Source organism: Pristiophorus japonicus, chromosome 9, assembly GCF_044704955.1.
Source record: "Pristiophorus japonicus isolate sPriJap1 chromosome 9, sPriJap1.hap1, whole genome shotgun sequence".
NCBI lineage: Eukaryota > Metazoa > Chordata > Chondrichthyes > Pristiophoridae > Pristiophorus > Pristiophorus japonicus.
In genome coordinates, this window is record NC_091985.1 from 169,650,349 (window position 1) to 169,674,109 (window position 23,761).

Sequence of the window (23,761 nt, forward strand, 5' to 3'; positions counted from 1 at the left end):
TTAGGGATAAAGGTACAGCAGTTATCATGGGTGACTTTAATCTACATATAGATTGAGCTAACCAAACTGGTAGCAATACGGTGGAGGAGGATTTCCTGGAGTGTATTAGGGATGGTTTTCTAGACCAATATGTCGAGGAACCAACTAGAGGGCTATCCATCCTAGACTGGGTGATGTGTAATGAGAAAGGACTAATTAGCAATCTTGTTGTGCGAGGCCTCTTGGGGAAGAGTGACCATAATATGGTAGAATTCTTCATTAAGATGGAGAGTGACACAGTTAATTCAGAGACTAGGGTCCTGAACTTAAGAAAAGGTAACTTCGACGGTAGGAGACGTGGACTGGCTAGAAGAGACTGACGAATGATACTTAAAGGGTTGGCGGTGGATAGGCAATGGCTAAATCACATGGATGAACTTCAACAATTGTACATTCCTGTCTGGAGTAAAATAAAATGGGGAAGATGGCTCAACCGTGGCTAACAAAGGAAATTAAGGATAGTGTTAAATCCAAGGAAGAGGCATATAAATTGGCCAGAAAAAGCAGCAAACCTGAGGACTGGGAGAAATTTAGAATTCATCAGAGGAGGGCAAAGGATTTAATTAGGAGGGGGAAAATAGAGTATGAGAGGAAGCTTGCTGGGAACATAAAAACTGACTGCAAAAGCTTCTATAGATATGTGTAGAAAAAAAGATTAGTGAAGACAAAACGTAGGTCCCTTGCAGTCAGAATCAGGTGAATTTATAATGGGGAACAAAGAAATGGCAGACCAATTGAACAAATACTTTGGTTCTGTCTTCACGAAGGAAGATACAAATAACCTTCCGGAAATACTAGGGGACCGAGGGTCTAGCGAGAAGGAGGAACTGAAGGAAATCCTCATTAGTCAGGAAATTGTGTTATGGAAATTGATGGGATTGAAGGCCGATAAATCCCCAGGGCCTGATAGTCTGCATCCCTGAGTACTTAAGGAAGTGGCCCTAGAAATAGTGGATGCATTGGTGATCATTTTCCAACAGTCTATCGACTCTGGGTCAGTTCCTATGGACTGGAGGGTAGCTAATGTAACACCACTTTTTAAAAAAGGAGGGAGAGAGAAAATGGGTAATTATAGACCGGTTAGCCTGACATCAGTAGTGGGGAAAATGTTGGAATCAATTATTAAAGATGAAATAGCAGCGCCTTTGGAAAGCAGTGACAGGATTGGTCCAAGTCAGCATGGATTTATGAAAGGGAAATCATGCTTGACAAATCTTCTAGAATTTTTTGAGGATGTAACAAGTAGAGTGGACAAGGGAGAACCAGTGGATGTGGTGTATTTGGATTTTCAAAAGGCTTTTGACAAGGTCCCACACAAGAGATTGGTGTGCAAAATTAAAGCGCACGGTATTGGGGGTAATCTACTGACGTGAATAGAGAACTGGTTGGCAGACAGGAAGCAGCGAGTCTGGATAAACGGGTCCTTTTCAGAATGGCAGGCAGTGACTAGTGGGGTGCCGCAGGGCTCAGTGCTGAGACCCCAGCTATTTACAATATACATCAATGAATTAGATGATGAATTGAGTGTAATATCTCCAAGTTTGCAGATGACACTAAGCTGGGTGGTGGTGTGAGCTGTGAGGAGGATGCTAAGAGGCTGCAGGGTGACTTGGAGAGGTTGGGTGAGTGGGCAAATGCATGGCAGATGCAGTATAATGTGGACAAATGTGAGGTTATCCACTTTGGTGGCAAAAACATGAAGGCAGAATATTATCTGAATGGCAGCAGATTAGGAAAAGAGGAGGTGCAACCAGACCTGGATGTCATGGTACATCAGTCATTGAAAGTTGGCATGCAGGTACAGCAGGTAGTGAATAAGGCAAATGGCATGTTGGCCTTCATAGCTAGGGGATTTGAGTATAGAAACATAGAAAATAGGTGCAGGAGTAGACCATTCGGCCCTTCGAGCCTGCACTACCATTCAATAAGATCATAGCTGATCATTCACCTCAGTACCCCTTTCCTGCTTTCTCTCCATACCCCTTGATCCCTTTAGCCATAAGGGCCATATCTAACTCCCTCTTGAATATATCCAATGAACTGGCATCAACAACTCTCTGTGGTAAAGAATTCCACAGGTCAACAACTCTGAGTGAAGAAGATTCTCCTCATCTCGGTCCTAAATGGCTTACCCCTTATCCTTAAGACTATGTCCCCTGGTTCTGGACTGCCTCAACATCGGGAACATTCTACCCACATCTAACCTGTCCAGTCCCGTCAGAATTTTATATGTTTCTATGAAATCCCCTCTCATCCTTCTAAACTCCAGTGAATACAGGCCCAGTCGATCCAGTCTCTCCTCATATGTCAGTCCTACCATCCCGCGAATCAGTCTGGTGAACCTTCGCTGCACTCCCTCAATAGCAAGAACGTCCTTCCTCAGATTAGGAGACCAAAACTAAACACAATATTCCAGGTGAGGCCTCACCAAGGCCCTGTACAACTACAGTAACACCTCCCTGCTCCTAGACTCAAATCCACTTGCTATTGAGGGAGTGCAGCGAAGGTCCACCAGACTGATTCCTGGGATGGCAGGACCGACATATGAGGAGAGACTGGATCGACTGGGCCTGTATTCACTGGAGTTTAGAAGAATGAGAGGGAACCTCATAGAAACATATAAAATTCTGCCGGGACTGGACAGGCGAGATGCAGGAAGAATGTTCCCGTGTTGGCGAAGTCCAGAACCAGGGGTCACAGTCTAAGGATAAGGGGTAAGCCATTTAGGACCCAAATGAGGAGAAACTTCTTCACTCAGAGAGTTGTTAACCTGTGGAATTCTCTACCACAGAGAGTTGTTAATGCCAGTTCATTGGATATATTTAAGAGGGAGTTGGATATGGCCCTTATGGCTAAAGGGATCAAGGGGTATGGAGAGAAAGCAGGAAAGGGGTACTGAGATGAATGATCAGCCATGATCTTATTGAATAGTGGTGCAGGCTCGAAGGGCCGAATGGCCTACTCCTGCACCTATTTTCTATGTTTCTATGTTTCCATTCCATTCTCCCAATTTCTCCGTCTCTGTCGCATCTGCTCCGACGACGCCACCTTTCACACTGGTGCCTCTGATATGTCTTCCTTTTTCCTCAACAGAGGATTCCCCTCCGCTGTGGTTAACATGGCCCTCGACCGTGTCTGTTCTATTTCCCGCACCTCTGCTCTCACCCCTTCCCCTCCCTCTTAGAACCACGGCAGGGTTCCCCTTGTCCTCACCTTTCACCCCACCAGCCTCCACGTCCTCTGCCATTTCCGCCACCTCCAGCGTGATCCCACCACCAATCACACCTTCCTCTCCCCTTCCCTCTCAGCATTCCGAAGGGGCGCTCCCTCCGCGACACCCTGGTCCATTCCGCAGTTACCCCCAGCACCCTCTCCCCTTCCCAAGGCACCTTTCCGTGCAAGCACAGGAGATACAACACCTACCCTTTTACCTCCTCCCTTCCCACTCTCCAAAGCCCCAAACACTCCTTCCAGGTGAACAGCGATTTACTTGTACTTCTTTCAATTTAGTATACTGTATTCGCTGCTCACGGTGCGGTCTCCTCTACATTGGGGAGACCAAACGTAGATTGGGTGAATGCTTTGCAGAGCACCTCCGTTCAGTCCGCAAGTGTGACCCTGAGCTTCCGGTCGCCTGTCACTTTAATTCTCCACTCCATTCCCACTCTGATATCTCTGTCCTCGGCCTCCTCCACTGTTCCAATGAAGCTCAGCTCAAGCTCGAGGAACAGCACCTCATCTTTCGTTTAGGCTCTTTACAGCCTTCTGGACTCAACATCGAGTTCAACAATTTCAGAACTTAATCGCTGCCAATCTTTGCCCCCCCCCCCCCCCCCCCAAGAGCCTGTTTCTTTTTTTCTCCTTTTCTCTAATGGCCGCTGGTTATTATCCCGTCATTCACACCCTATCTTGACTCATGTTTTTCTAACTCCTGGCATTACCATTTGAATTTGGGCCATCATCCCTTTTGTCTCTCTAATCTCTCCTGTCCTCCCCCCTATCACAGACCTTCCCTTTTGTTCTTTCTTCCCCTCCCCCTTTCAGTGCAGGTTAAGAATCTGTTCTTTCCCAACACTCTCCAGTTCTGACAAAGGGTCATCGACCCGAAACGTTAACTCTGCTTCCTCTCCACAGATGCTGCCTGACCTGCTGAGATTTCCAGCATTTTCTGTTTTCATTCCAGATTCCAGCATCCGCAGTATTTTGTTTTTGTATTAGTTGTGTCTTAAAATTTTAGTTATGTATTTCTTACATAAAAGTTGTATGTTTATAATAACATTCTATTGTGACTGCTAAGTTTGCTTGTCACCTTTTCTTTACTATAGCTCTTTGTTTTCTCCTTTCTGAGTAACAAAAGTAGAACGAACACATAACACAAAACATATTACACAAAACCCCAATTTCAATTCTCTGGCCCATCACGCTCCACTAAGAAACTTTCTATCCAATCACAATGCAGCAAAAAATATTTTCCCCGTGATATAGCCACCACGATGGTTCTTACACTGCTGAAATTAACATTTATAATGTAACAAATACATTTTTAAAAATCACAAGCTTCCCCATAAACCCTATTCCAATCCACTGGGTTTGTGAGCATCTTAAGACTCCAGATAATGGCTTCTCGCTCTCTGGACGAATCGCAGAACTGATTACCCATTGTTTTGGCGTTCCATTAAGTGATCCAAGGCACTTTCTTTCGAAGAAAGGTGTGGTTCCATTAAAAAAAAATCAGAGATTGCAGGGGATTTAAACACCCAGAACATGCCTGTAATGTATGCACTTGTGAGTGTGCTTGCCTGCAATTTCTGTGGTCTGGAGGAGTCCGTGTTCCACGTTTATGTACAATGTGCGAGGTTGCAGCCCCTCTTCCATTATTTGAAGGGGCTGCTCCTCAAGTTCTGGCAGCACTTCAGTTCCACACTCCTGATCTTTGGGCACCCTGTGTGGAGGGGAGCAGGTAAGTCTGAGGGCCTCCTCGTAGGACTGCTCCTGGGCATGGTTAAGGTGTGGCCATCAGCCGGTCCAGGCAGCGGGCAGTCGTTCAGCCCGACTGCCTGCCTCTCTTCCGCGGTTACATCAAGCCATGTATCCCTGGAGATGGAGCACCCGGTGTCCACCAGTTCACTCGCGGCCCTCCGCGAGAGGTGGGCGCCGGAGGGACTGGAGTGCATCTTCACCCCCGGGAACAGAATTTTAATTTGATTCGTCAAGGTTTTCTTTAATGTTCATTTGTTAATTTGTGGGTTTTGGTGCCCTTACCAAAGGGGACACTTGGCTTAAAGTTATAATTAAAATAGTTGTAGAGCTGTTGCATTGTGAGTGGCTTACCCAGTCACATGATGATGTTCACAAGACCCAATAAAATCCCAGTCAGTTGGGTCTGGGTCATTCACGATAAGGTATGCAGTTGTGAGCCTGGTGGATGAACTGGTAATGTGTCGTGTGATGGTTGAACCTTTGTTAATAAACCAACTAGTTCTTAATAGCAATGTGTTGCTATGAATTTTTAAGCAAAGAACCCATGAAGCAAATACATCCCCACTACTAGGTGTCTGCTGGGCCAGGTCGCCACGTTGCTCCTTCCGCTTTCCGGCCTGTGAGCACCATCGGAGCAGGCCGGGGAGCGGAAGGAATAGCGTGGCGGCATACCACTCCAGGGAGCAGCATGTGCTGGAACAGGAGAGCAACGGCAGTAAAAAGGGACGTCATCAAGGTCCAGGTCGGTGATTGGAGCGTGGGCAGGAGCGGTGATGTCGGGGTGAAGGAACGGCGAGAGATTGTAGAGGGATGTGATCAGGGCCCAGGAGAGGCGCGATTTCGGGGCCCAGAAGAGGCGAGGGCCCAGGGGCAGCACGGACCAGCCCACACTGCGATATGTGTGCGCCCTAGGTCCGTGCAGCAGAGCTGGTCTCCAGTCGTCTTGGTTAACCCTTGCCACTGGACCAAGACCTGGCTCTGTCAAGCCCGTGCGGTGGCTGGTGTGCAACGGTCACCCCACGTTAAAAAAATCCACGCACAGGCATCTTCCACCCTTCAGGATGTAGTTCAGGATCTGGAATATTAGATCCTTCATTGAAACATCTGTGAACTTTTTCATGTGGAAGCAATTCATCCTCGATTTAAGTGACTGCCTATGATGATGGCTAGGTGTGCATGTACCACCCCACAATCAACGTGGAAAGGGTCTACAGAAGAATAGGATCCAAGTTACCAGCGAGTCAAATCGGCTCAGCTTCCTCATTTAAATATTATCAGAGCTTTCAGATCCTGAATGCACCATCTTCCTGGGGCTGGTCAGAACGCTGGACACAGCTCCTCTCATTTCCCTGTTGAACTGGCGTCACTAGTCAATGATACACTTCCCTATCACCAGGATAAGCAAGTCACCTCAAGTTAAGATCAGAAGTTAGAACCATTTTATTTTGATAAAAGTACCCTTTCGTTGACTTTTAAGTGCGTGTTGTTAGCTTGAAGATTTACTTGAAGTGAAGGAACAGAGATCGGGGTTACAAAATGAATTATCCTCACCTGTGAAAGATCCTCACTGTGTTTTTGTACCTCTTTATTGGCCGATTCAAGCTGGCTTTGTGTTTCTATTAAGAGCTCGCTCAACTGCAAGGGAGGAAAAAAGGAGAATGTTCTGAATTGAAGTTACTGATTCAATGTACTGTGATAGGCCAGTTCTAGGCCTCATTTAACACCAGAGTTACACCACGCATTTAGTGCTGTTTGGATGCCTTTTTACTAAAGACCACAGCACTCTTGCTGCAATGGAGGTGACGCAACAGTCCGATGCCAGCCATCACCACCAGGAGATAGCATCAACAAATAGCTCACGTGCACCGTACAGTGCAGCAGTAACAACCCCTTGTCAGAATATTTACCAAATATAGTTTTCTTGTACATAGCACCGTGGCTGGCTCTGCTGCACAGGAGGGCAGGAAAAAGAGTGGGAGAGCTATAGTGATAGGGAATTCGATTGTAAGGGGAATAGATAGGCGTTTCTGCGGCCGCAACTGAAACTCCAGGATGGTATGTTGCCTCCCTGGTGCAAGGGTCAAGGATGTCTCGCAGCGGGTGCAGGACATTCTGAAAAGGGAGGGTGAACAACCAGTTGTCGTGGTACATATAAGTACCAACGATATAGGTAAAAAACGGAATGAGTTCCTACAAGACGAATTTAGGGAGCTAGGAGCTAAATTAAAAAGTTAGACCTCAAAAGTAGTAATCTCAGGATTGCTACCAATGCCACGTGCTAGTCAGAGTAAGAATCGCAGGATAGCTCAGATGACTACGTGACTTGAGGAGTGGTGCAGAAGGGAGCGATTCAAATTCCTGAGGCATTGGAACCGGTTCTGGGGGAGGTGGGACCAGTACAAACCGGACGGTCTGCACCTGGGCAGGACCAGAACCAATGTCCTAGGGGGAGTGTTTACTAGTGCTGTTGGGGAGGAGTTAAACTAATATGGCAGGGGGATGGGAACCTATGCAGGGAGACAGAGGGAAATAGAATAGAGGCAGAAGCAAAAGATAGAAAGGAGAATAGTAAAAGTGGAGGGCAGAGAAGCCCAAGGCAAAAAACAAAAAGGGTCACATTACAGCAAAATTCTAAAGGGACAAAGTATGTTAAAAAAACAAGCTTGAAGGCTTTGTGCCTCAATGCAAGGAGTATTCGGAACAAGGTGGACGAATTAACTGCGCAGATAGCAGTTAACGGATATGATGTAATTGGCATCACGGAGACATGGCTCCAGGGTGACCAAGGCTGGGAACTCAACATCCAGGGATATTCAACATTTAGGAAGCATAGACAGAAAGGAAAAGAGGCGGGGTGGCGTTGCTGGTTAAAGAGGAAATTAATGCAATAGTAAGGAGAGACATTAGCCTGGATGATGTGGGATCGGTATGGGTGGAGCTGCGGAATACCAAAGGGCAGAAAACGCGAGTGGGAGTTGTGAACAGACCACCAAACAATAGTAGTGAGGTTGGGGACAGCATCAAACAAGAAAGAAGGGATGTGTGCAATAAAGATACAGCAGTTATCATGGGTGACTTTAATCTACATATTGATTGGGCTAACCAAACTGGTAGCAATGCGGTGGAGGAAGATTTCCTGGAGTGTATTAGGGATGGTTTTCTGGACCAATATGTCGAGGAACCAACTAGAGAACTGGCCATCCTAGATTGGGTGATGTGTAATGAGAAGGGACTAATTAGCAATCTTGTTGTGCGAGGCCCCTTGGAGAAGAGTGACCATAATATGGTAGAATTCTTTATTAAGATGGATAGTGACACAGTTAATTCAGAAACTAGGGTCCTGAACTTAATGAAAGGTAACTTCAACGGTATGAGGTGTGAATTGGCTAGAATAGACTGGCAAATGATACTTAAAGGGTTGACGGTGGATAGGCAATGGCAAACATTTACAGATCACATGGATAAACTACAACAATTGTACATCCCTGTCTGGAGTAAAAATAAAATGGGGAAGGTGGCTCAACCGTGGCTAACAAGGGAAATTAAGGATAGTATTAAATCCAAGGAAGAGGCATATAAATTGGCCAGAAAAAGCAGCAAACCTGAGGACTGGGAGAAATTTAGAATTCAGCAGAGGAGGACTAAGGGTTTAACTAAGAGGGGGAAAATAGAGTACGAGAGGAAGCTTGACGGGAACATAAAAACTGACTGCACAAGCTTTTATAGATATGTGTAGAGAAAAAGATTAGTGAAGATAAACGTAGGTCCCTTGCAGTCGGATTCAGCTGAATTTATAATGGGCAACAAAGAAATGGCAGACCAATTGAACAAATATTTTGGTTCTGTCTTCACAAAGGAAGATACAAATAACCTTCCGGAGGTACTAGGGGACCGAGGGTCTAGTGAGAAGGAGGAATTGAAGGATATCCTTATTAGGCAGAAAATTGTGGGGGAAATTGATGGGATTGAAGGCCAATAAATCCCCGGGGCCTGATAGTCTACATCCCAGAGTACTTAAGGAAGTGGCCCTGGAAATAGTGGATGCATTGATGATCATTTTCTAACAGTCTATCGACTCTGGATCAGTTCCTATGGACTGGAGGGTAGCTAATGTAACACCACTTTTTAAAAAGGAGGGAGAGAGAAAGCGGGTAATTATAGACCCGTTAGCCTGACATCAGTAGTGGGGAAAATATTGGAATCAATCATTAAGGATGAAATAGCAGCGCATTTGGAAAGCAGTGATAGGATCGGTCTAAATCAGCCTGGATTTGTGAAAGGGAAATCATGCTTGACAAATCTTCTGGAGTTTTTTGAGGATGTAACGAGCAAAGTGGACAAGGGAGAACCAATGGATGTGGTGTATTTGGACTTTCAAAAGGCTTTTGACAAGGTCCCACACAAGAGATTGGTGAGCAAAATCAAAGCACATGGTATTAGGGGTAATGTACTGACGTGGATAGAGAACCGGTTGGCAGATAGGAGGCAGAGAGTCGGGATAAACGGGTCCTTTTCAGAATGGCAGGAAGTGACAAGTGGAGTGCCGCAGGGCTCAGTGCTGGGACCCCAGCTCTTTAAAATATACATTAATGATTTAGATGAAGGAATTGAGTGTAGTATCTCCAAGTTTGCAGATGACACTAGACTGTGTGGAGGTATGAGCTGTGAGGAGGACGCTAAGAGGCTGCAGGGTGACTTGGACAGGTTAGGTGAGTGGACAAGTGCATGGCAGATGCAGTATAATGTGGATAAATGTGAGGTTATGCACTTTGGGGGCAAAAACACGAAGGCAGATTATTATCTGAATGGTGGCAGATTAGGAAAAGGTGAGGTGCAACGAGACCTGGGTGTCTTGGTTCATCAGTCATTGAAAGTTGGCATGCAGGTACAGCAGGCAGTGAAGAAGGAAAATGGCATGTTGGCCTTCATAGCTAGGGGATTTGAGTATAGGAGCAGGGAGGTCTTACTGCAGTTGTACAAAGCCTTGGTGAGGCCTCACCTGGAATATTGTGTTCAGTTTTGGTCTCCTAATCTGAGGAAGGACGTTCTTGCTATTGAGGGAGTGCAGCGAAAGTTCACCAGACTTATTCCAGGGATGGCTGGACTGATATATGAGGAGAGACTGGATCAACTGGGCCTTTATACATTGGAGTTTAGAAGGTTGAGAGGGGATCTCATAGAAACATATAAGATTCTGACAGGACTGGACAGACTAGATGCGGGAAGAATGTTCCCGATGTTGGGGAAGTCCAGAACCAGGGGACAGAGTCTTAGGATAAGGGGTAAGCCATTTAGGACTGAGATGAAGAGAAACTTCTTCACTCAGAGAGTTGTTAACCTGTGGAATTCCCTGCTGCAGAGAGTTGTTGATGCCAGTTCATTGGATATATGCAATTCGGAGTTAGATGTGGCCCTTACGCCCCTCGCCTTCAATTAAAGGGGGGGGGGGCGCTGCGTACTCTGCTGGCCCTTTAGTGGCCACCACTGGGCTACCAGGGACGTGCTCGACTGGGCCAGCAGCCCGGCACCCAAAACGGAGTGCTGGGCTGCATGATGGCGGTCCAGTCGTATCAAGGGTTGCCATTGGTGGGCTGACACAAGAGTCGGCTGACAAATAAAGATGGCGGCTCGGGGCGCTAAAGGCCTCCCCTTTAAGGAGTGCTCGGCAGCGGATGCCTGCCAGCTTCGCGACCCGCGGGGCAATTTCCCACCTGGGGCGTTAAGGGGGTCGGCGAGGGGCAGTGAGGGACCATCGCCGGTTGCGCGCTGGCCCGGGGCGCTAATCGAGGCGCTGCTGCGACAGCCACCGCCCCCCTCCCCAAACCTCCAGGGCAATTTCCCCAGGGATGCTCGTGCCCCCATCCCCCAGGCAAAAACGGCATTGCGCCCCGTTAGCACCAACACGGCTATAAAAAGGGGCAATTTCGGCCTCCGAGAGTCCCCGGGGTACAGACTGAGAGTCGCTCGGGTGCAGTTCGGGGGGGACCCCACAGATTTCCCTGTGAGTTACGTTTACTGAATCTGTTAATGCACTGTATACAAACGTGTTCACAAAGTCACTAAAACTGAAAGAAAAATACAGACATCTGTGGCCACACTCACCTCTTTTACTTCTACCGAGTATTTCTCACACTGAGTGTGTGCAGATTCTAATTGGTGCTGTAACTGTAGCTCCAACTCAGCGACCAGTTCCTTCATCTGAGGAGCAAACAGAGATTCAAATCACTCCAGAATTACTCAAAGCAATGTCTTACCCGCGTACGACACCGTTCCACTCCCAGTTGATGAACAGTGATCCCTGTCGAAATATAGGAACGTGGGCATCAAGAAAGGATGGGATTGAGCCTGGCCATGAGGTCCCACAATTCAATGAGTCCTTGGGTAAGGCAGCTGGAGTCAACCAGTGGCCATGGACCTGAGCCCAGGCAAGGAGTCAAGGTCTTCGAGGTTACAAGAAGATTCGATTGGGAGGATACAGATTCCTCTGGTGGGGGAATCAAGAACGAGGGGACATAATCTCAAAATTAGAGCCAGGCCGTTCAGAAGTGAAATCAGGAAGCACTTCTTCACACAAAGGGTATTGGGAATTTGGAACTCTCTCCTCCAAAAGGCTGTGGGACAATTGGAGCTTTCAAGACTGAGATCGATAGATTTTTGTTGGGTGAGTGATACGGAGCAACGGCGGGTGAATGAGAGTTGAGGTACAGATTAGACATAATCCCATTGAATGGCAGAGCAGGTCCGAGGGGCCGAATGGCCGACTCCTGCTCCTATGGAGTAAATGAAAAAAAAAGTACCTGTTCCGTGTTTTGGGATTCTAGCTTCAGTTTCTCCAGCGTTTCCTCTAATGTTTTTACTTGTGTTTGTGCCTGTAGAAACAGAAGTGCCCATTAACTGCTACCATACTTGTTCCCAAAAAGGTTGCAACCTTTTACAGACCCCACCGCTGATAGAGGATGCATCGGTGAGAGCGCAATCTGCCCGCTGTACGCGATGGCCGGTGTAACAATGTCGCGCTGTGACTGCTCTACTAAACTATATACTCTAGATTGCTATTGAAGAAACCAAGACTGCATGCAATGCAATTAGCTTTAGTTAGACCGTACAAACTGTAACAACACACCGCTTACAGGGGATTAGAAGAGTTTAAGTACACAAAATGTAACTGGACCTTAAAAAGGTGCTCTTTATTTTTCGAAAAAACAGAAAATGCTTGGAAAACACTCAGCATGGTCAGCCAGCATCAGTGGAGAGAGAAACAGTTAATGTTTCAGGTCAGTGGCCTTCCATCAGAAAGGTTCTGATCAGTTCTGAAGAAAGGTCAGCAAAGTGAAACATTAACTCTGTTTCTCTTTCCACAGATGCTGCCTGACCCGCTGAGTATTCCCAGTATTTTCTGTTTTTGTTTCGGATTGCCAGCCTCCGCAGTATATTGTTTGATAACGCTCCTGTGAAGCACCCAGGGCGGTTTTACTAAGTTAAAGGTGCTGTATGAATGCAAACTATTGTTGGTACTGATACTGACTCCGGACTCACAATTTGCCACATCGCGTGTTCCTGAGATTGGCTGGGCCATCAGTGGGAACTGCAGAGCCCAAGGCTGCCTATTGCCAGTGCACAACAAGAGAAGGAGCTTAAACATAGATGGTACCCACAATGGACCCCAGCCTCTCGTGCTCATTCCCTAGTCACTGGTTACAAAGGGACACTATCCAACAGGCCTGCCAGCAGACCACCAGTGCACCGTACCTCCTGGGTTGGGGAATGGGTCCTGAGACAAAGGTGGGAAAAGAAAGAAGAGAATGCTCTCCCACTGGCTTGAAGGCAACACCTTCTCTGAACCACAAAGGTCCCAGGTTAGATCCCCATCCTCTTGAACTACACTGACCAGAAAGGTGCTGGATTTGAAACTTGTTCTAAAGAAAAAGACTTGCATTTATGCGGCGCCTTTCACAACCTCAGCATGTCCCAATGAGGTAGCTTTGAAGTGTAGTCACTGTCGAAATGGTTCTGTGCCAAGTTATCTGAACACAGCCAGAACAGTGCTGCAATTGAGATGGTGGAAAGGATATTGAGCAAGGATTGTATCGGACATGGCTGAGATACACTAGTGTACACGTGTGGATATTGAGCGAACACCACCCCGGAGCGGGTACAAGAGTACAGGTACATAGTCCGGTCAGCACTCTGTTAAAGCTTAATGCCTGACTAACAGGCATTTGGGTGAGGTTTTTGGGGGGGGAGGCGGGGAGTGCGGGGGTATGACTCTTGCCTGTTGGACTGTATCCCAGCAAGGACCCAACAACTTAAGGAGAGGAGGGAATGGGAGAAAAATGTAATCAGGCTAGTTGGAATGAATGGGGGTCATTTTGACTTTGAGCGTTAGTGTAAAATGGATCTGTGCCTGTTGTACATCGCTACCCAAATTTCATTCGTATTGAAGTCAACTGAAATGAAAATAGGAGAGATGTAAACAGGCAGTGAATCGATATCGCCCGTTGTACATTGTCGCACAAAGTCAAAACTACCCGCAGTGAGTTCCCAGCTCCGGGAGAGAAGGGTAAAAGAGAGAGCGAGAGCAAGCCAGAGATAAAACAACCAGACAGCAAACCGGCTTGCAGGGCCAAGATCTCCTTGGACTGTTGAACAAGAACGATAATGTTCCAAAACTCTTTCATTCCACACGAGCGCAGAACGGGGAAGCCTCACACTTGGGAAACATGGCCTCACCTTCTGAACTTGTGCCTCGGATTCCGCTATCTTCCCTTTCCACACGTGCTCCTCCTCCTCTACGCTTTTCTGCAGGTCTCTCAGCATTCCTTCCTGTGACAGCGAGCAGGGGGGAAAAAACAACACACACTGAAAAGTCCAGTTCCTGCCATGTGGCCAACTCTGTGATCGACAGCTAATGTGTGAACAGAGGGAAGGGAGAGTTTGAATGAACTCACTGTCTCTGCAAGAACCGTCCTGTACTGGTCACAATCTGCTTGTAAAGTGCTTTGGGCTTCTTCTGCTTCTTTTAATTTAAGTGCTGCATCCTGAAAGAGTTTGAAGAGGAAGAAATGAATGACCATAAACACTTCTGTAGGCAATAGAAAGAAAGGCTTGCATTTCATGACCTCAGGATATCCTAAAGTGCTTTACTGCCAATGAAGTACTTTTGGAGTGTAGTCACTGTTATAATGTGTAGGAAACGCGGCAGCCAATTTGTGCACAGCAAGCTCCCACAAACAGCAAAGTGGTAATGACCAGATAATCTGTTTTTAAAGATGCTGAATAAATATTGGCCAGAATACCAGGAGAACACCACTGTTCTTCTTCGAATAATGCCATGTGATCTTTTATATCCACCTGAGAGGGCAGACGGGGCCTCGGTTTAATGTCTCATTCAAAAGACAGCATCGACAACAGTACAGCGCTCCCTTAGCACTGCACTGGGAGTGTCACCCTATGTTCGTGTCACTGAAGTGGGGCTTGAACCCACAACCTCTCGACTCCGAGACGAGAGTGCCACCTCTGAGCCACAGCTGAGTAACTAAGGTTATCCTTTGGGTGTATCAGAAGGTAGGCAAGGAGCTCACTGCGGTAACTGTGGACAATAGACTGTGGATGTGAGAGGTGCAGAATCACAATGAGGGATTACGTGCATTCAAACATAAACAAGTTGCAGTTTACAAAGACGGGGGTTTGGAAAGTTAACACAGCTGGGTATTTGATACAAACACACGGACTACCATGTGAAAAGTAGAACACAGAGGAAATGTTATCCCTGGGATGGCAGATTAATTGACACATTTTCTGAAAATAATCTGAAGTGTGAAACGATTCACATTGTGACTAAGCAGCGGTAGCAGATTCTGTGACAGTAAACACAGGCCAATACATGGACAGACCAAACTATTTTTCATAGTTATCAACAGGTGTCAGCTGTGCTGGAGCACATAATCCAGGCTGACACTCCAGTGCAGTGCTGAGGGAGTGCTGCGCTGTCGGAGGTGTTGTCTTTCGGATGAGACAGTAAACCGAATCCCGTCTGCTCTCTCAGGCAGACGTAAAAGATCCCACAGCAATATTTGAAAAACAGGTTCTCTCCAGTGTCTCGGCCAATACTTATTCCTGAACCAACATCACTAAAATAGATTATCTGGCCATTTCTGTTTGTGGGAGCTTGCTGTGCACAAACTGGCTGCCGCGTTTCCTAACTACACTTTTGAAGTGACTGCACTGGCTGTAAAGCATTCTGGGGTATTGTGAAAGGCGCTACAGAAATGTAAGCTTCTTTCTTTTCAATAGATGGGCAACATAATATATCACTGAACAACAATTGCAATCCCTTTCCCTTTACATCCACAGATTTAATGTAGGAGATTCGATTGAGTTAATTACTTGTTATACGGTATGGATACACTGTACTGAGGGACACATTTTGGAGTAAGATATATTTTTGCTACAGATATGTAAAATTAAAAATTATAGTTAACCAAGAAACTTTTTTTTTTACTACACAACTCAGACTATTTAAATGTGTACACAAATTCTATGTATAATAGAGAGAGAGAAAACATATTCCTTGTAGGCAGTGTTGCACATTAGCAGGACTGGCTGTATTCTTTATTCATTTCAGATTCAAACGGAGACAATTGGTGATTGTGAAATTTGAAAGGGAAGGAAAGCCTCTCCTGCTCGCCTCCTTCCATGTGTTTCCATTCCGTCCTCCCCAGGGCTGGGCTGCTCGAGATTGCTTCACCTGCAGGAGCCCAAAGATGCCACCTCTATTAAAACTGGTCTCCGGATCAATATCCAGCGAATCCTGCTGGAAATCACCTGTTCCTGATCAATATCCAGTGACTCAGGCTGGAAATCTCCTGTTCCTGATCAATATCCAGTGACTCGGGCTGGAAATCACCCGTTCCTGATCAATATCCAGTGACTCAGGCTGGAAATCACCCGTTCCTGATCAATATCCAGTGACTCAGGCTAGAAATCACCTGTTCCTGATCAATATCCAGTGACTCAGGCTGGAAATCTCCTGTTCCTGATCAATATCCAGTGACTCAGGCTGGAAATCACCTGTTCCTGATCAATATCCAGTGACTCAGGCTGGAACTCACCTGTTCCTGATCAATATCCAGTGACTCAGGCTGGGAATCTCCCGTTCCTGATAAATATCCAGTGACTCAGGCTGGAAAGCATCTGTAACCATTAGGTGGGCTCAACCGTGATGCCTGACCTGGTTGAATAGCGCGACAATACTAACTGCCCATGAAGGACAACCAAGTGTTGCCATGCTCCAAGCGCTAGATCGTGGAGACGGGATGGATCCCGTCGTTCTTCTCCAAAATAGCGGATAGACCAGTTGCATCCCGGGGAGACCAGCTGGAGGGGGATTTATGGCATTTGTCGGGGGGTGTTTGTGGGGTGTCAAGGATCAAATCAGGGTCATTGTTCCTTTCTGGGGGGCAATACAATCATCAGCTTGAAACCATTGTTATTCGAGTTGAATTGGAGGCTGGCTGGCACAGGCACGATGGGCCGAATGGCCTCCTTCTGTGCCGTATTATTCTATGGTTCTAAGGAGTCGGCTGTTGCTGATGACCTTGTAACCAGAGCCCATCACAAGTCAGTACAGTCAGGACCAGAGGGGAGAAAAGTGAAATTAAAAAACGTACAGACACCTTAATCTCTGCCATTTGTTTTTTCTGGGCCAGTACTCACTGAGGGATCTGTGCTCTGCTGGTTCAGGGACTCCAAGGCCTTCTGCTTGAACTCTTGCAACCAGTCACTGTAGAGCTGAAACATAAGGTACATTTATCAGCATGCAGTTGTTTTATGCTAAACAGTGATTGTCTTCATTTATTTCACACCGATTTCAATTTTGTAGGTTTCCCGTTTGTTACTCAAATGAAAAGCGTACAAAATTGAAATCACCACTCAATATACTTTAAAAAAAAAATACAGGTCTTGGCCAAAAATCAAACTCTCATCTTATTCACAAGAGGGAGCAAAGAAGGATTGAATGTTCCCTGTATCCGGGCAATTTTAATTCCACCTTTCCTTAAGGCTCTGACTGTTGCTGAGGTTCTACTGCAAGGCTCCCACCAGGCCTCCAACTGAGGTAATGCTGCACAGTTATTAGCAGGCCTCAGGCTCCACAACTACCAGCAGGCCTCGGGCCCAGCTCCTGTTCCCATGATGACCAGCAGGCCTCGGACACCTCCCCCAAGTGGCCATTCTTCTTACCCGAGCTTAAGCAGCTCGAGAGCTGAGCCTGAAATGGACTCACCAGATGTGTGCGCCTACATGCACTTCCCAGCAGGGGTCGCCGGACAGCAACGGGTGCGGGGCCTTGCGGATTTTCCCGCTCGGGAGCAGCCCTACTGAGCACAGACTGGAGCTGGGGCCCTCATAATCTGCACAGCTTGCCTTGACGCCTGGTGGTGTGAGCTGGGCTCATCTAAATATATAGCGACATTACTGACAATAACATTTAGAATCGCACATTCCATCTTTTCAGGTAGCAACGCAGCATTTGCTCAGCACGTTGGCCAGCTCTTAAATTACAAAGTCACTTAGGACGCAAGTAATCCTTCAACCTTTTCTTCAACCACCGTCTGCCCCACCTATGACAGAGACTGTAATTCCCGCATTGGACTCATCAGTGTCCTGAAAATTCACTTTTAGAGTGGAAGCAAGTCATCCTCGGCTCCGAGGGACTGCCTATGATGATGATGAATCGTCTCCTACCTGTTGCGAGGGTACAGACACCTCTGGGAAGAGCCCTTGCAGCATTTCTTTGGTTTGTGTGTGGATCGACCTCAGCTGATGCTCTGCCTCTTCCTAAAGAAAATACACAAATAGATAAGATTTATTTAATAGGTGAGGACGCAGCTATCTGGACTGGAAGGGAGGGGGGGGGGGTAATGTGACAATTTTTGCTTGATTGTAACCAAGCCCAACAGGACAGCAATCTCACCAGGGAGGAGCCATTGAAAAATCAGATTGTTGGCACAAATCCACTCCTCCTTCTGTCCGGTTTCATCGGTTTGCAGAAGACTTTTAAACAATGTGCGCCCATAACACCATTAAATCAAGATTGCTGACATGGAAACGTTACCAAGCCTGACTCTGGAATGAAGCTAAATGCAAAACTACCTTTGCAATAGTGACTATTTCTTGCTGATGGCCATCCATCTCCATCACATGACTGGCCTCAGAGGGATAATTATCTGGTTAAGAATGGGTCTGAATGTTATGACAGAGGCAATAGCAACACTAACATGGCAGACACAAGACTCTCAAAGCAAGCACTGTACTCGGAACTCCTTCACGGCAAACGAGCCAAAGCTGGGCAGCGGAAACATTTCAAGGACACCCTCAAAACCTCCCTGATAAAGAGCAACATCCCCACTGACACCTGGGAGTCCCTGGCCAAAGACTGCCCTAAGTGGAGGAAGTGCATCCAGGAGGGCGCTGAGCACCTTGAAAAGAAAAAATGTAAATGTACCGTCACCCATTCCGTGTACTGTATAGTGACACATGTAATGTAATTTGTTGAATGTACTACAATGTATCCGGTATTGTACCGAATTATACTTGAACTGAAAAGCAAGGGAATGTATCGAACGGAACTGCCGTCAGCACCCAAATGTAGTGTATGGGATTGCTGACCGCAGCTAAATGTACTGAACTGCTTTTGAATGTACTGTACAAATTTTTATATGAATAAAGTATATTTTGAAATTAAAAAAAACCTCGAGTCTCATCGCCGAGAGCATGCAGAAATCAAGCGCAGGCAGCAGAAGGAGCGTGTGGCAAACCAGTCCCACCCACCCCTTCCCTCAACGACTATCTGTCCCACCTGTGACAGGGACTGCACCCCCCCCGGAGGCGCTAATGGGGCTAATAAAAACGAGCAATTTCGTCCACGGAGAAACTTCAGCCGATTAGTTTGACAAGCGGTAGCGCTGTGATGCCCATGTCATTCAGCAGAACATCGGAGAAGTTTATCAGGGAGCAACTACCCCTCCTTGTCCTTCATCGGAAAGTAGGCTGCGTGAGATCAAGAGCGAGATGGCCAACTGCGTAGGTCATGCCCTTCTTTCTATCGTACACAAGACAGTTACTGACTGATGAGGACCGGGAGCCTCCGGCTCGCTGTCCCGACTGAACGCTCCAACACCGGCAGTGTGTAGCCACTCGCCAGCCCCCACTACACCGCTCAGTTAATGGGTGAGCAGCCCACCATTTGCCCAGCACACAAGCGGAACACCCCGGCTTCTAAACACCTCCTCCAGACAACACACAAGCGCCGAACCCGTGCCGTTACACCGCCGAGCGAGTGCACAACCTTTATTTGCTGAGCAGCACTGAATTTCTCTACGCACATTTTTTCGGCTAACACCAAAGCCTCCATGGCCTTCCAATTTTTCTCTCGAAGGTCCTATTTGGAAACAGTTTTTAATGACACACCGTGCACAGATTCACAGACAAGCTTCCAAGCAAAGAAAGAACTCCCATTTATGCTGCGTCTTTCATCACCTCGGGAAATTCCAAGGTGCTTTACAGCCGATGTAGTGTAGTCACTGTCGTATCGTGGAAAAATCCAGTCAGCTTGCACACAGCAAGCTCCCACTAACATCAATGTGATAAATGACCAGATAATCTGTTTTAGTAATGATGGTAGAGGGACAAATATTGGAGGACACTCCTTTTCGAATAGTGCCATGGGATCTTTTACGCCAACCTGAGAGGTGTGTCATCCAAAAGACAGCACCTCTGACAGGGCAGCACTCCCTCAGTACTGCACCCTCGGAGTGTCAGCCTGGATTCCGTGCCTAAGTCGCTGGAATGGGATTTGATCACACAACCTCCTGTCTCAGTGCTACTCATTGAGCCACAACTGAGAAAGAATGTTTACAGTGCAGCTTTCTGCATGACAACCCAGGTCAAGGAAATACCAGCCGCCAAAGCTAATGGCAGGGCTGGAATTTAACTTAATTAATGTAAGTGGGTCAATACTTCACCTCCATTTGAACTGCGCAGTAATGATCAGTGATTACGACAAGCTCATGGAGCTTATCTTTATATCAGACTGAATACAAAGCAGCTGGTGGCAGAAACAATGTGCAACATGCCTGGTTTTAGAATGATAGAGCACAGAAAGAGGCCGTTCGGCCAATCTTGCATGTGCCGGATCTTTGAAAGAACTATCCAAATTAGAAACGGTTTCCGCTGGCGGGAGGGTCGGTAACCAGGCGACACAGATTTAAGATAATTGCCAAAAGAAACAGAGCGACGATGTGGAATTGTTTTTATTAACACAGTGAGTTATGATGATCTGGAATGTACGGCCTGAAAGAGTGGTGGAAGCAGATTCAATAGTAACTTTCAAAAAGGGCATTTGATAAATACTTGAAAAGGAATTTGCAGGGTTATAAGGAAAGAGCAGGGGGAGTGGGACTAATTAGATAGCTCTTTCAAAGAGCTGGAACAGGCACGATGGGCCGAATGGCCTCCTTCTGTGCTGTATCATTATGATACCATAACAATGATAGACACCGGGGAAAGATAAACATCCAATGTCATAAGCTATATCTTAATTATAAAGAACCGATTTCAAACATTAGCTATTGTACCACCGACACCTGGGAGTCCCTGGCCAAAGATCACCCTAAGTGGAGGAAGTGCATCCGGGAGGGCGCTGAGCACCTCGAGTCTCATCGCCGAGAGCATGAAATAGGAGGTGGGTGGGGTGGCTTGACCCATCCACCTCCACGGAGGTGTGTGGGGGGCCTGACCCATCCACCTCCATGGCACGAACCTGGTATTGCAGTACTTCCAGGAACGGTGCAGTGGCTCTAGGCCTTTTGGCTAAGAGCATTGGCGCAGAGTGATCCTTGATGTGTGCAAGGTGACCTCTGGCGTTTGTGATTTGACAAAGAATTGGAAAGATTGGCAACGAATTAAAATTAAAAATTAAAAAAAATAAAAATGCAGAAATCAAGCGCAGGCAGCGGAAGGAGCGTGCGCCAAACTTGTCCCACCCTCCCTTTCCCTCAATGACTGTCAGTCCCACCTGTGACAGGAGCTGTGGTTCTTGTGTTGGACTGTTCAGTCACCTACGGAATCATTTTTAGAATAGAAGCAAGTCTTCCTCGATTCCGAGGGACTGCCTATGATGATGAATTAAAATATAATATTTGAGTCTATTTTCCAAACCCAATTAACAAGATCAATATTGAAACATGTTTCAAAAGATGTTTGTTTTGCCCTCCCCTATTCCATCCCTCCCTTACCTCAAAAAGAACAACTTTTGCTAATACAGTTCCACATCCACCCTCTGCCCAAACCATCGTTCTCCTCAGTGAGTTTAGGCAACGGGGTCGGCGGGCTATTCAAGCACAGCCACCCTCACCCAATAGCCACACACGTGCACTTTCGGGTAGGGGTTAGCTGGACAGTGAGGAGGAATGGGATCCCGGGCTGTTTTACTCCCTCCCAAGGACAGACCAGCAATCGCAGTGCCCCAACTGAGACTATCCCACAGACTGAGGTCTGGCTCAGCATCACACTTTGATTCACTGAGTCACTAGAAGCAGAGGTGCAAACACCAGTTGGGGTGGGGGGTAAATGAGGCAGATGCCATGGTGGGATTTGAACTCACGTGTCTGGTCATTAGTCCAGGCCTCTGGATTACTGGTCCAGTAACATAACCACTATACCACCGTGTCCCCTAGTGACTAGCTTATAGTTTATAGTTATGCCCCTTGCTCTCACCCACAAGTGGAAACAGTTTCTTCACATCCACCCCATTGAACCCCTTCATAATCTATCAGTTAATCTTAGTCTTCTCTTTTCCAGAGAAAATATCCCCAGCCTGCTCAACCATTCCTGATAGTTGCATCCACTCAGTTTCTAAAAAAAAAACATGAAAGCCAATCTTCTATTTTAGTGGTAATTTCTAGAGCGAGCCTGGTGGTGTGTGTGTGTGTGTGGGGGGGGCGGGGGGCAGGGTGGGGGAGAGAGATCCTGGTGGTGTGTGTGTGTGTGGGGGGGGGGGGTGAGGGAGAGAGAGCCTGGTGGTGTGTGTGTGTGGGGGGGGGGGAAAAGAGTGCCTGGTGGTGGTGTGTGTGGGGGGGGGGAAAGAGAGCCTTGTGGTGTGTGTGTGTATGTGTGTGGGGGGGGGCGGGGGGGAGGGGAAGAGAGACACGGGTAGGGGGATCGGAGGGGAGAGGGGGAATTCAGGGAAACATAGAAAAATAGAAAATAGGTGCAAGAATAGGCCATTCAGCCCTTCGAGCCTGCACCACCATTTAATAAGATCATGGCTGATCATTCACCTCAGCACCCCTTTCCTGCTTTCTCTCCATACCGCACCCCTTTCCTGCTTTCTCTCCATGCCCCTTGATCCCTTTAGCCGTAAGGGCCACATCTAACTCCCTTTTGAATATATCTAACAAACTGGACTCAACAACTTTCTGTGGTAGAAAATTCCACAGGTTCACAATTCTCTGGATTAAAAAGTTTCTCCTCATCTCGGTCCTAGATGGCTTACCCCTTATCCTTAGACTGTGACCCCTGGTTCTGGACTTCCCCAACATCAGGAACATTCTTCCTGCATCTAACCTGTCCAATCCTGTCAGAATGTTATATGCTTCTATGAGATCCCCTCTCATTCTTCTAAATTCCAGTGAATATAAGCCGAGTCGATCCAGTCTTTCTTCATATGTCAGTCCCGCCATCCTGGGAATCAGTCTGGTGAACCTTCGCTGCACTCCCTCAATAGCAAGCACGTCCTTCCTCAGATTAGGAGACCAAAACTGCACACAATATTCCAGGTGTGGTCTCACCAAGGCCCTGTACAACTGCAGCAAGGCCTCCCTGCTCCTATACTCAAATCTTCTCGCTATGAAGGCCAACATGCCATTTGCTTTCTTTACTGCCTGCTGTACCTGCATTCCCACTTTCAGTGACTGATGTACCATGACACCCAGGTCTCGTTGCACCTCCCCTTTTACTAATCTATCACCATTCAGATAATAATCTGCCTTCCTGTTCTTGCCACCAAAGTGGATAACCTCACATTTATCCACATTATACTGCATCTGCCATGCATTTGCTCACTCACCTAACCTGTCTAAGTCACCCTGCAGCCTCTTAGCATCCTCCTCACAGCTCACACCGCCACCCAGCTTAGGGCCATCTGCAAACTTGGAGATATTACATTCAATTCCTTTGTCTAAATCATTAATATGTATTGTAAATAGCTGGGATCACAGCACTGAACCTTGTGGCACCCCACTAGTCACTGCCTGCCATTCTGAAAAAGACCTGTTTATTCCCACCCTTTGCTTCCTGTCTGACAACCAGTTCTATATCCATGTCAATACATTACCCCCAGTCCTATGTGCCTTAATTTTGTACACCAATCTCTTGTGTGGGAGCTTGACAAAAGCCTTTTGAAAGTTCAAATACACCACATCCACTGGTTCTTCCTTATTCACTACAATAGTTACATTTTCAAAAAATTCTAGAAGATTTGTCAAGCATGATTTCCCTTTCATAAATCCATGCTGACATGGACGGATCATGTTCTTCCAACTCCTTTTACACCCACACCCGACTTCTCGGAAAGCTCGGTGCGTGTTACAAGGGACATCGTTGTAGTGGATGAAATCCAGAAGTCACGACACTGTCATTATTCAATTCATACCCAATAAACCAATGAACAATTCGCAAACAT

The 23,761-nt window shown here is 46.8% G+C and overlaps 1 protein-coding gene across 2 annotated transcripts in view; it reads right to left on the reverse strand.

The window, feature by feature from the left end:
• Nucleotides 1–23,761, reverse strand: part of LOC139273323 (ribosome-binding protein 1-like) — a 185,316-nt gene that overhangs the window by 39,407 nt on the left and 122,148 nt on the right. For both annotated transcript variants that reach the window (XM_070890104.1, XM_070890103.1), the window contains exons 12-18: nucleotides 17,764–17,856; nucleotides 16,735–16,809; nucleotides 13,968–14,057; nucleotides 13,750–13,842; nucleotides 11,817–11,888; nucleotides 11,122–11,217; nucleotides 6,571–6,654 (exon numbers count right to left, since the gene is read on the reverse strand). In XM_070890104.1, the coding sequence (XP_070746205.1) occupies nucleotides 6,571–6,654; nucleotides 11,122–11,217; nucleotides 11,817–11,888; nucleotides 13,750–13,842; nucleotides 13,968–14,057; nucleotides 16,735–16,809; nucleotides 17,764–17,856 (603 nt within the window). The remainder of the gene's footprint in view (nucleotides 1–6,570; nucleotides 6,655–11,121; nucleotides 11,218–11,816; nucleotides 11,889–13,749; nucleotides 13,843–13,967; nucleotides 14,058–16,734; nucleotides 16,810–17,763; nucleotides 17,857–23,761) is intronic.